This window comes from Erpetoichthys calabaricus, chromosome 1 (assembly GCF_900747795.2).
Source record: "Erpetoichthys calabaricus chromosome 1, fErpCal1.3, whole genome shotgun sequence".
Lineage (NCBI taxonomy): Eukaryota > Metazoa > Chordata > Cladistia > Polypteriformes > Polypteridae > Erpetoichthys > Erpetoichthys calabaricus.
Genome location: NC_041394.2, coordinates 26,860,098 through 26,873,969, shown reverse-complemented (window position 1 = coordinate 26,873,969; position 13,872 = coordinate 26,860,098). Strand labels below are relative to the sequence as shown.

The window sequence follows — 13,872 nt, the reverse complement described above, 5'->3', positions numbered from 1 at the left end:
GGTCTGAATACTTTCCGTACCCACTGTATATATATGTATATGTAGATATGTATATATATATATATGTATATGTATATATATGTTTACATAACCTCTTTAACACACTACTTCTCCGCTGCGAAGCGCGGGTATTTTGCTAGTATATATATAAACCAGAGTTTACAGCTTCCAGGGACTTCTTTAGTTACAATATCTTAAAGTTATGGCTTGTGGCACTTAGGTTGGATGTGACCACACGAATGGAAGATCTGCCAAATGCAGACCTGCGAGTCTGCTACGCTCATTTCTCAGTGGATGACTACTTGCAGCCGAACAGGAAAAGATATAGTGTTCCCGATTGCCTATTATTGAAGTCAACTGCTCTTGCACTTATATTTAAGGTGAGTAATTTCACTGCAGAGAGATGCAGAAAGTAGACAGCAGTAAAAGGAGATAAGGTGTAAGTTGAAAAGAAAGGCGGCAAAGGCTAAAGAAAAGGTGTAAGGTGAGCCTGTATGAGAGGTTGGACACTAAGGAGGAAGATAAGGACCTGTACCGATTGGCTAGACAGAGGGACTGAGCCAGCAAAGATGTGTAGTGGGTTAGGGTAATAAAGGTTAAAGATGGAAACGTACTCACTCGCAAGCAAGGAGAGTGTGTTGAGCAGATGGAATGAGTACTTTGAGAGGTTGATGAATGAAGAGAATGAGGGAGCATGGTTGGATGATGTGGAGATGGATGTACAGCAGGATGTACAACGGATTAGCAAGGAGGAAGTAAGGACAGCTATGAAAAGGTTGAATAATGGAAAGGCTGTTGGTCCAGAGGATATACCTGTGGAAGCATTGAGGTGTTTAGGAGAGATGGCAATGGAGTTTTAAACCAGATTGTTTAATGCAATCTTGGAAAGTGAGAGGATGCCTGAGAAGTGGAGAAGAAGTGTACTGGTTACGATTTTTAAGAACAAAGGGGATAACTACAGAGGGATAAAACTGATGAGCTACAGCATGAAGGTATTGGAAAGATTAGTGGAAGCTAGGTTAAGAAGGGAGGCGATGATTAGCAAGCAGCAGTATGGTTTCAGGCCAGGAAAGAGCACCACAGATGCAATGTTTGCTCTGAGGATGCTGATGGACAAGTATAGAGAAGTCCAGAAGGAGTTGTATTGTGCCTTTGTGGACCTGGAGAAAGCATATGACAGGGTGCCTCGAGATGAGTTGTGGTATTATATGAGGAAGTCAAGGGTGATAAAATAGTATGTAAGAGTTGAAGAGGATATGTATGAAGGAAGTGTGACAGTGGTGAGGTCTGCGGTAGGAGTGACGGATTCATTCGAAGTGGAGGTAGAATTACATCAGGGACCGGCTCTGAGCCCTTTCTTATTTGCAATGGTAATGGACAGGTTGACAGATGAGATTAGACAGGAATCCTTGTGGATTATGATGTTTGCTGATGACATTGTGATCTGTAGCGAGAATAAGGAGCAGGTTGAGGAGACCCTGGAGAGGTGGAGATAGGAACAAGACAGAATACATGTCTGTAAATGAGAGGGAGGTCAGAGGAGTCATGAGGATGCAGGGAGTAGAGCTGGCAAAGGTGGAGGAGTTTAAATACCTGGGATGAACAGTACAGTGTAACGAGGAGTGTGGAAGAGAGGTAAAGAAGAAAGTGCAGACAGGGTGGAGTGAGTGGAGAAGAGTGTTAGGAGTTTTTTGTGACAGACAGGTATCAGCAAGAGTGAAATGAAAAGTCTACAGGACAGTAGTGAGACCAGCTATGTTATTTGGGTTGGAGACGGTGCCACTGACCAAACAACAAGAGACAGGGCTGGAGGTGGCAGAGTTAAAAATGTTAAGATTTGCACTGGGTGTGATGAGAATGGACAGGATTAGAAATAAGGACATCAGAGGGTCAGCTCAGGTTGGACGTAAGGGAGACAAAGTCAGAGAGGTGAGATTGCATTGGTTTGGACATGTGCAGAAGAGAGATGCTGCATAAATTGGGAAAAAGATGCTAAGGATGGTAACTGACATGTAAGAGGAAAAGAGGAAGACATGGTATGGTAGGAGAAGACATGCAGGTGGTGGGTGTAACACAGCAACCTGCAGAGGACAGGAGGATATGGAAAAAGATGATCCACTTTGGCATTCCCTAATGGGAGCAGCCTAAAGACAAAAATGATTTTACTGCAGCTACAAGTGAAATGGGCTGAACTGTACAGCCATAGAATATTAACAATTTACTAGCAAACTAAATACTCTATAGATAACTGGCTCTAGAACAACTGTTACTAGTGCTCCTTTATGGATCTGGTGTATCAAGTTTGAATTGTGTGCCTGGTCATTATCCATGTGGAGTTTGCATGTTCTCCCTGATTTAGCACAGTGTTCACTTTAACACATACATAAAGCCATTAAGATAATTTGAAATGGAGATTACAAGTTAGTGTGAATAGGATTGTGCCAGTGTGTACATGTGTCAGTTGCTCCATTGTGTGCCTTTCAAAAAGTGCAAAGGAGGAGAAGGAGAAGGCAATTGGCAAGATTAGGTGAAGAGGTGGGTTTCTTTTAAAATGGATGAATCTCACAAAGAGATTTTTCCCCCATTCCAAAAGGGATGTAAATACGCTATTTAAGAATATTTGTGCAAACTCCAGATGCAGGTCAATATCTACTAACATTCTTGCCTTGAAAAAATGGATGTATGTAGTAAGCTTAACCCTTTCTTTCAAGTCTGAATCCTTATAACCCTCAGCACCACTGTAAACTACAAGAACAGACAAAGTGTTTTCAAAAATTATTAAAACATTTTTCACTTTATAATGCAATTTTATGTGGCAAATTAATAAATATCAAGATTATGAGTAAATAACTTTGACTTGAAAAACACTGAACTTATCCTTTAAATACATGTTAGGAAAGATTCTGCTATAAAAAAAGTACAGAGTACAGATAAGGGGTAAATATTCCATCTGGAGTTAAGTCATCAGTGGATTCCCTTAGAAGTCTGTCCTTTGTGGTACGTGGCTGGGGGCGGCACCCAGCCGGGACGCCCAGGAAGACAGGAGGAGGGCTCATTCCTCCTACAGAACGCAAGGGGGCGTCCGCCCTGGTTGTATTGGGGGCCACGGGTACAGGGCTTGGAAGCCCAACCCTGTAGGGGCCCGTGGCCACCACCACTGGGTGTCCCCCTGCCTGAAGGACCCGGGCCCCCAGAACTTCCTGGTGTGGCGGAAGAAGACTGGGGACACCCAGAGGACTTCCAGGAGCACAGCCGGCACTTCCGCCACACAGGGGAGTGTCCGCAGAGAAGTGTCGGGAAAGCACCTGGAGCCCATCCGGGCATGTATAAAAGGGGCCACCTCCCTACAAAAGAGGACTGGAGTCGGGCGAGGAGTGGACAAGTTTCTGAGTGAAGGAGAGTGGAGGTGGCCTGAAGTAAGCAGGCACTGGAAGAGAGGCCTGGACTTTGGGGAGATCGGTGCTGGAGGCACTGGGGTTGTGCACTTATGGACAGTATGCATTGTGTAAATAAACATGTGGTGGACTTTAAAATGGTCTCCGTCTGTCTGTGTCCGGGCCATATTCCACACCTTGTACTGCTATTCTTTCTGATTTGTTTTAATGGCATTGATTCCAATATACAGTAATTAGTAAGTTTGTGAAATTCACTGATGATACTAAAATTGAGGGATAGCAGATGCTGACAAGGAAGAGGAAACAATTCAAGAATAACCGAAGTCTAATGTAGAAAGGTGCAAAGTGCTACACGTGAGCAACAGGAACGTTATTATAAATACAAGTTGGGAGAAACTGTCCTAACAGAAGCCACTTTTATAATGGATTTAGGGTTTATGTTGATACAACATTCTCATCATCTAAGCAATATGTAGAACCATTGAAAAGGCACCTTAAATGTTATGCTATTTTATAAAAACTGCTGAATAGAAACCGAGGGACGTTATCCTTAAACTACTGAGACTGCATCTTGGGGTACTGTGTGCAGTTCTTGCCACCTCCCTATTAAAAAGACAAGGCAAAATTTGAAACTGTGCAGAGGATAACAACCAAGTGCCTCCAAGGACTAAAGTGCATATCCTACTCTGACAGGCTCATAGAATGTAAACTTTTTAGTCTTAAGCAGAGAAGGTTGCAGGAGAACCTAACCCAGGTCTTCAAAATCCTCAAAGGCATTAATAAAGTTGAGTAAGCAAAATCCTTAATTAAATTAAATGGTGAACCTCATACTCAAGGATACTAGTAGAAATTAAGCGGAAGTGCATTTATAACCGAAACCAGGAAGCACTTCTTTACACCAAGAGTTGTGGCAATCTGGAAAAACAACCGAGTCATGTAGTTGAAGGAGAAACCTTGACAACTGTTAAGTATCTTGATTAAGGTATTGGGACAGCTAAAGCTATTACTTAAACAAACTAGGGGGCTCTGCCCCCTGCTCGCTTCGCTTACCAACCCCCGGGTTTGGTTATCTGGATATACACTTTAAAGAGATTATTTTCATTTAAAATCCTGTACAGCAGCTGTCCTTTATTCTCACTTCTTTGTCTCGCAGGACGTTAATGTGTCTCCGAGAATTTGTTTGCAAGTAGGGCGTGTCATGCAAGTAGTCTCGCGGGACATCAAAGTGTCTTCCGAGAAAATCACGTCTCTTCTCCCTCATCTCCCTCCCAAGACCCGCGAGATGAAAGAGATTGGTCACGGAGCGTCTCACGGGGACCTTAAACATGAGACTTGGTGCCAAGAGACTGCAATTTGACGTCCAGCGAGAGACACTATAAAGTCATGCGAGACAAGGTAGTGAGACAACATTTAAAACAAGTTTACGGACATCTAACCAAGCAGTTGTTGGAATGCTTTTGGTAGTGTGGGGGACAGCCCGGACACAGACATGTTGGTTTCACCACACATACGTTTATTATACATTTACAGTTCAAGTGCATAATCCCAGTGCCGCAGCACCAATCACCCCTTGAGTCCTTGGCCACAACACAATGCCTCGTACTGTCTCTGGTCTGCCTCCTCTCCTCTTAGCTCCGTCTTTCTCCTCCCGACTCTTGTCCCTGACTGGAGGGAGGCGGCCCCTCTTATATGTCCCGGATGGACTCCAGGTGCATCCTGAGGAGCTTCTGTAGCCACACCCTTGTGTGGTGGAAGCTCTGGCGGTGCATCCGGAAGTCCTCCGGGTGTCCCCAATTCTCTTCCCCCCAGCACTTCCGGGTGTGGCGGAAGTGCTGAGGTCCAGGGCTCCCAAGACATCGGGGCGCCCCCTGGCGGTGACCACGGGCCCCTACAGGGTAGAGCTTCCAAGCTCTGTACCCGTGGCCCCCACAGCAACCAGGGAGGACACCCCCTCGTGTTCTGGAGGAAGCACAAGCCCTCCTCAGGTCCTCCTGGGCATCCCATCCGGGCATGAACCCCAGCCGGGTGCCACAGTAGTCAGACATCATGTGTTGCCAGCTCTTAAAACAACGACAAGCAGAATACGCAGCTTGCCAGCAGCAGCAGTTGGAAGCCAGCAGATGATCCGACTGCAACTCCTTAGCGTGCGTTCAGCACCCCCTTCACAACGCAAGCGGCAGAGACACGAAGTGGCAAAAGGACAGCTGCTGTACAGGCTTTTAAATGATCGACACGCAGCGCGACAAACATAACACGCTGCTCACCAGCAGCAGCAGCAAGACAACGTAATCCGACTGCATCTCCTTAGCACGTGTTCAGCCGCAACGCGAGCAGCGTTATATGTCCTGCGAGAAAGAGATTCAACCACGCCCGAGGCCGGAAATAAAGGACAAGTATTGTTTTTACAAAAGTTTTAAAGTAAAAGTTAAAATAATGCATATGTAACAATTCCCGGTGGGGGTGGGTGAGCGAAGCAAGCAGGGGGCGAAGCACCCTAGTTTTTTTTTATAATAATAGAGAGATGAGCTTGATGGACTGAATGGCCTTTTGTTTGTCAAACTTCTTACATTCTTAAATAAAAAACCAACAGGCAATATTGTGGGAAATCATATATAATAAGCTGTTGTTAGCTAGACTACTATTGATTAACAAATAACATTGTCTAGTCTACCTTCTTTCTTTTGTAACAACTGCTAGAAATAATATTGAAATGCACCTTTAATCCTAACCCTAACTGTAAATCTAATCCTAAACCTAACCCTGGCATCAAGGAAAACATGCATACAATGTAAACTGATGAGCAAGAGAAAGGGTGCCCATACAAGTAATGTAATACTGCATGCACTTACATTTTCTACAATGATTGTAGGAATATTTCAAGTCAAATTACTTAAACCAATAATAATTGAATGGTGCACTGACCAAAAGTGCTTTACAAAATGTATGGTTTTTTCATATACAGTGATCCCTCGCTATATCGCGCTTCGCCTTTCGCGGCTTCACTCCATCGCGGATTTTATATGTAAGCATATTTAAATATATATCGCAGATTTTTTGCTGGTTCGCAGATTTCTGCGGACAATGGGTCTTTTAATTTCTGGTACATGCTTCCTCAGTTGGTTTGCCCAGTTGATTTCATACAAGGGACGCTATTGGCAGATGGCTGAGAAGCTAGATTGCTTACTCTTTGCTTACTCTTCTCTCTCTATTGCACTGACTTTCTCTGATCCTGACATATGGGGATTGAGCAGGGGGGCTGTTCGCACACCTAGACGATACGGACGCTCGTCTAAAAATGCTGAAAGATTATCTTCACGTTGCTATCTTTTGTGCAGCTGCTTCCTGAAACGACATGCTTCACGGTGCTTCGCATACTTAAAAGCTCGAAGGGCACGTATTGATTTTTGACTGAAAAACAAACTCTGTCTCTATCTCTCTCTCTCTCTCTGCCCCTGCTCCTGACGGACGGGGTGTGAGTTGCCGCCTTCAACAGCTTTGTGCCGCGGTGCTTCGCATACTTAAAAGCCAAACAGCCCTATTGATTTGTTTGCTAGAGATTGTTTTCTCTATCTATGTGACATTCTGTGCTCCTGACATGCACTCCTTTGAAGAGGAAGATATGTTTGCATTCTTTTAATTGTGAGACGGAACTGTCATCTCTGTCTTGTCATGGAGCACAGTTTAAACTTTTGAAAAAGAGACAAATGTTTGTTTGCAGTGTTTGAATAACGTTCCTGTCTCTCTACAACCTCCTGTGTTTCTGCGCAAATCTGTGACCCAAGCATGACAATATAAAAATAACCATATAAACATATGGTTTCTACTTCGCGGATTTTCTTATTTCGCGGGTGGCTCTGGAACGCAACCCCCGTGATGGAGGAGGGATTCCTGTACTTGCAGTACAGGGAGGTTAATTGACTTTCTCAGGGTCAAACTGACAGTGAAAGGAAATGAAGAGACTGGGAGCTTTGCACAGCTTGGTGGTTAAAATATTACCAAGCTATGAAAACGTTAAAAGAAGTGGAAGCAACATTTCTAAACTCTTAGTGTCACAGCCTATACTTACAGCCCCCTAGGTGCAAGGCAGGAATCTACCCTGAACAAGATGGCAGTAAAATCACAGAGCACACCTACACTTAGTATAACTGAGCCAGTTAAGGGCTGACAATTACTCTAATACACACATTTCACTTGGGATGTAGAAGGTTAATGGAAAAACAGAAATCAAACTTATACATCAGTAAACGCCACAAAAATTTGTGACAGGGCAGGAAAACTAAACCAGATTTCTGAAACAGTGATGCAGCCATGATGTCCACTGTGCCATCAACAAAACAATCAGACTTAACCAGTAATAGCAGCCATGGAACATAACTCTTACTTTTAAAAAGTTAACATACTGGCTTACCTATAAGCATTGTATTTGTGGATTGCTCTGTTCACATTTCTTTCATAGTTGGCTAACTCTGGAAACAGAAAGTTTGAATAAAATTAGTGATGTATATTAAATATGCTTGTAGAAGTTGTAAAAGAAGCTATTACAAAGCTTGATCACTTCTAACACAACAAAGCAGACAGCTGCTTGTTGGGACTAAGCAGTACAAATAATACAGCACCAACAAGGAGTGCAGACAAGGATATTTGTATTTATTAATCTTTATTAAAAAATAAAAAAGGAAAATTTAAATACTGTATATATATATATATATATATATATATATATATATATATGTTTAAAATAAAAATTGCGCTTAGTGATGACAATTAACAAGGTTACGCTAATTTAAATTACAACATCCATCTATCCATCCATTTTCCAACCCGCTGAATCCGAACACAGGGTCACGGGGGTCTGCTGGAGCCAATTCCAGCCAACACAGGGCACAAGGCAGGAACCAGTCCTAGGCAGGGTGCCAACCCACCGCAGTAAATTACAACATACACCTAACATACATTTATCATTTTTCCAAGGGGTTAATAAAAAATTGTTGGCAAAATTCCGTCAAAACGTGCACTGCACTGTTTAAAATGCAAGGCATAAGACATTTCAGGTAATAAACCACACTTAGACAAAAATCAGCTAAAAAACAAATTATTCTACATTTGATTAAAAAAGTAAAAAATAAACTTGTGTGTCAAATTTCGGCCTTGCATCTTTACATCTGATTTCTTTCTAAAGAACTGCTTAATTAAAGGACCAATGGATATTATTAACTATTATCCATACATCTATAGAATAAAACGCTAATGTCAGGGTTGGTGTCCGGTCCCTCCAAGCAATCTGATTGGTCAGCTTGGCTTTGGTCAGTTCCAACATAAGAGGCTCAGTCAAACGCGATAGAAACAAGAAAGGCTGGGCAAGAAAGGGTGGCAAAACAAAAGGATATCAAGGAAGGGTGTAGTCTATGACAGGTAATGTAATTCATTCATCATCTCTCAATTTTCTGAGCAGTTTAATCAAATGTAGAGGTGCAGCAGCAGAACCTATTCCAGTAAGATCTGGTACAAAACAGGAATCGAGTATTCTATTTAAGAAGTATTGCAGAACTGTGAGGGCAGAACAATGGTGCAGTAGTCAGTGCTTCAGCTGCATCACAGAGCCAGTGTTCTGAATTCAAATTCTGGGTCATTGTCTGTGAGTGGAATTTGCATGATCCCCATGACTCTCTGGGATTTTTCCCACATTTCCACAGACACGCTTCTCGGATTAACTTGAGGACTCCAAACTGGCCCTAGTGTGGGTCTGTGTGCCATGGATTATAACCATGATCAGGGTTGGTTGCTCTGTCATGCCAGAATACACACCTGTTCCCCATGAGCCTGGGTTTGTTTAAAGTAAGATTAAAAATTAATGTATGCAAAACTACCATTGTCATCCGAGGAAGAAAATGTATTTGAATAATTTTTTGATTTTCCAATCCCATTTTGATTACATTTTGACTGAAGAAGGGGCCTAAGTTGCCTCAAAAACTTGCATATTGTAATCTTTTTAGTTAGCCAATAAAAGGTGTCATTTTGCTTGACTTCTCAATACATTCATAATGGCTAACACGGTATATAACACCCTATACTATCCCATTTTGAAATACTTATTTCTCAATTACCGCAAATGCTTAAAAAATAATATTATGCCCTCCATCAAACCTACAAAGAATTACCATATTTTGGCCAGTCAGAGCCGTAACATAAATGGTGTCAAACTCCTCTAACAGCAATCTGGTTATGGGATTCAAGTTTATATGTACTTTATCTACTGGGACAGGTTTGCTTAACTACGACAGCTAACTAATGCTTAAGATCTTTCTCTAATAACCAATTAGCATTTAAACATGACCAATTAAGAATAAGCTATGAGAGTTTACTATTAATAAACCAAAAGAACGGCTGCTGAAAATAGGGCTTTGCAATCACGTGTGAAAAATACATTAGAAAGAAGCCATTTCAAGCAGTAACAGCCATTAGCAACAATAGTAATATCTGTATTTCTAAATAAATGGAATGATATATTGATATAAAGGTATTCATTTCTATCAAACAATGACAATTTCTGGATATGTCCCAACGTTTGACTTGAAGTGTAGGTCAAGGAACATCGTTCTAAAAAATGGGAAATACACTTCATTGACCAAGTACATTTAGCATTTTCTGAACTGATACCACAACAAAAATATGTTATCAGTATTTTTTCCCACATATTTGACTATAATAATGTTTAACTGGAGTAGTCTGACGAACTGTTTTTTTTTCCTCCTTCTTTTACTCACTAGCTAAATCAAATCTATTAACCGTTGCCCGAGCCATTTTCGGATCTTCAAAAAATACTTTTATTACTCAGTCATTAAAGAGGAACTCAAATATAATCCTCTAATAAAACTGAAAATTTAGAAATAACTTAATCATGCTTCAAGATGACTTGAACATTCTTCAACTTATGTATTGCACATTATAAGACTCTTTGAAATTCAGATATAAAATAACTTAACACTGACCCCCTTCATTATTAGTTTTTTCATCATGCACAAATCATTAAAGCCCATTTCTGCCAGAGAAAAGTACTCAACTATTAAATTATCTTAGCAATGGATTAAAACTGTTTTACATATTTCACTAAATGTTTATTGTACATTTTAATAAAATAAAAATAGCGGGTTGGAAAATGACTAACATGAAATACTGTCCTTAACCGGCATTGACGCATGCAGCACTTCGGTACTGCAATTGATTTTGGCCACGCCGAGTATCAGCCAATAGGAAGTCACAATAAGCTCTTTAAAGCACGCAAAAACGTGACGCTTACGGAAAGCCAAGAGGCTCAGAATACTTGCTGCGATCGTGGTGTTTACAAAACTGACGTGTTATTAAAATATATTTTTTATTTTTACAGGAGAATAATATTATTTTAATTTTTAAAAAGTTAACGCTCAAACTTTACTAAACTCAAACGTCTCCCGATATTTCATCTGGATGCCTTTTAATCTTGTTACTTTCCCGTAGGACGGGTTTTTACTAAACGATGAAGCGATCCGACTTGTAACACACATTACATTAAAGTATTACAGTACATTACATTAAAGCAACGACCTATCGGATATTAGAGCTGTCTTTTATGTGCATAAACATCGTATGTCTTGTTAACACCCACAAGAAACACAATTAAAGAGTGCTACTAAAATTAGATTTACCCGTAACTAAACAAACACTCCTCTCCCCAACCCCCATCTGTCAGCACGATTCACATTTCTTCCGTTTCTTACCTATCAAAAAGTCGGTGATGCCTTCATTTAGGCTTTCTTGAGGTGCCTTCCGTTTGCTCATGTTGTTGTCTGTACTGTAAGAAAATCCCCGTGATCGAACAACACTGATTGCTTTTATAAAATGTGGTCTGCCGGACAAAGGCTGCAGAAAGCCGCGTTTCCAGATGGGACAGAAAAAAACCCAGTCAGACCTTACAGGCTGACTCAACACTCTCAATAGTAGACGGAGCAGGATTTCAGTGTTATCACATTTGATATGGGGGCTAAAAACAACGCTGCATTTAAAATCACGAGAAAAGAAAAACTGAACTCATTCCATAGAAGGATAAGAGTCCGGAGAAATGAGGGTGGAGAGAGGTAGAGGCATAGAGAAACGTGAAGCATGACGTTGAACCTATCATAAGGGAGAAGGCGTAGTTAATCTTAAATTTAAAATCTGATTGGTCAAATGAACATTCAATCATTTGCTTTAGTATTGTAGCTATACAGTAAGGCGCTGGGAAAAACACATACTTAAAGCGAATTGTATGCTTCAAAACTAAAGATATTAGAAAATAAAAGACACGCCAAATTCCAAATGTTTGTCACCGACAGACGCAGATTTGCCAGCCTTCCGTCGCATACATTCTGGTGGAGTTCGACGTGAATGACGTAGGTTAAGCAAAGCAAGTTAGCCGACAATGGTAATATTATGCGAATTATTGCAATTCCGAACTTGTACTCCAGAAACGTACAGGTCCAGTATACAGGTATGTGAGAAAGTACGTACATGCCATTTCAGTTCTGTATTTTTAAACGTAATTGGATATATTACAAATTTCCTCCATCTCTTAAAATTAGGTAAATGGCGCATAACGTTCAATAAAAAACAAGCAAACATGTAAATCTATGCGAGAAAAGGAAAGAAAACTAACGTTAGAAATAACTTCAACAAATTGCTTTATGTACAAAGTTATTATTCTGTTGAATTATATTGGAGGAATTTTGGTCCATTCCTCCTCCTTAGAACTCTACTACTTCATTCGTTTACGCAAAGCTGAACCAACTGGCATCCATCCATCCATCCATTTTCCAACCCGCTGAATCCGAACACAGGGTCACGGGGGTCTGCTGGAGCCAATCCCAGCCAACACAGGGCACAAGGCAGGAACCCATCCTAAGCAGGGTGCCAACCCACCGCAGCAACTGGCATTTAAGTGGGTCTGAATTCAGGACTTTGACCCGTCTTTTAAAAAAAAGTCTATTTTCATTTTAGGACATTTAATTACAGATCACAGACATACATTGAAAACAATTTGAAAATTTCATTTAACTTTTATATATTTTGGGCAAAGAATTTAACAAAAGAAAACTTTTTCTTCATCCATCCATCCATCCATCCATCCATCCTCTTCCGCTTATCCGAGATCGGGTCGTGGGGGCAGCAGCTTGAGCAGAGATGCCCAGACTTCCCTCTCCCCGGCCACTTCTTCTAGCTCTTCCGGGAGAATCCCAAGGTGTTCCCAGGCCAGCCGAGAGACATAGTCCCTCCAGCGTGTCCTGGGTCTTCCCCGGGGCATCCTCCCAGTTGGACGTGCCCAGAACACCTCACCAGGGAGGCGTCCAGGAGGCATCCTGATCAGATGCCTGAGCCACCTCATCTGACTCCTCTCAATGCGGAGGAGCAGCGGCTCTACTCTGAGCCCCTCCCGGATGACTGAACTTCTCACCCTATCTTTAAGGGAGAGCCCAGACACCCTGCGGAGGAAACTCATTTCAGCCGCTTGTATTTGCGATCTCGTTCTTTCGGTCACTACCCATAGTTCATGACCATAGGTGAGGGTAGGGACATAGATCGACTGGTAAATTGAGAGCTTTGCCTTACGGCTCAGTTCCTTTTTCACCACGACAGACCGATGCAGAGCCTGCATCACTGCGGACGCCGCACCAATCCACCTGTCAATTTTCTGCTCCATTCTTCCCTCACTTATGAACAAGACCCCGAGATACTTGAACTCCTCCACTTGGGGCAGGATCTCGCTCCCAACCCTAAGAGAACACTACACCCTTTTTCGGCTGAGGACCATGGTCTCGGATTTGGAGGTGCTGATTCCCATCCCAGCCGCTTCACACTCATCTGCGAACCGATCCAGAGAGTGCTGAAGATCACGGCCTGATGAAGCAAACAGGACAACATCATCTGCAAAAAGCAGTGACCCAATCCTGAGTCCACCAAACCGGACCCCCTCAATGCCCTGGCTGCGCCTAGAAATTCTGTCCATAAAAGTTATGAACAGAATCGGTGACAAAGGGCAGCCCCGGCGGAGTCCAACTCTCACTGGAAATGGGTTTGACTTACTGCCGGCAATGCAGACCAAGCTCTGACACCGGGGGTGTCAGGGGGTCCGGTACCCCATACTCCCGGAGCACCCCCCCACAGGATTCCCAGAGGGACACGGTCGAACGCCTTTTCCAAGTCCACAAAACACATGTAGACTGGTTGGCAAAACTCCCATGCACCCTCCAGGACCCTGCTAAGGGTGTAGAGCTGGTCCACTGTTCCATGACCAGGATGAAAACCACACTGTTCCTCCTGAATCTGAGGTACAACTATCTGATGGACCCTCCTCTCCAGGACCCCCGAATAGACTTTTCCAGGGTGGCTGAGGAGTGTGATCCCTCTGTAGATGGAACACACCCTCCGGTCCCCCTTCTTAAAGAGGGGGACCACCACCCCAGTCTGC

The 13,872-nt window shown here is 42.5% G+C and overlaps 1 protein-coding gene across 1 annotated transcript in view; it reads right to left on the bottom strand.

The window, feature by feature from the left end:
• The window catches only part of polb (polymerase (DNA directed), beta), an 80,288-nt gene extending 68,758 nt beyond the window's left edge, over positions 1 to 11,530 (bottom strand). Inside the window, exons 1-2 of the mRNA XM_028796551.2 lie at positions 11,150 to 11,530; positions 7,804 to 7,861 (exon numbers count right to left, since the gene is read on the bottom strand). Of these exons, the coding sequence (XP_028652384.1) occupies positions 7,804 to 7,861; positions 11,150 to 11,210 (119 nt within the window). The 5' untranslated portion in view covers positions 11,211 to 11,530. The remainder of the gene's footprint in view (positions 1 to 7,803; positions 7,862 to 11,149) is intronic.
• Positions 11,531 to 13,872: the final 2,342 nt, after the last annotated feature.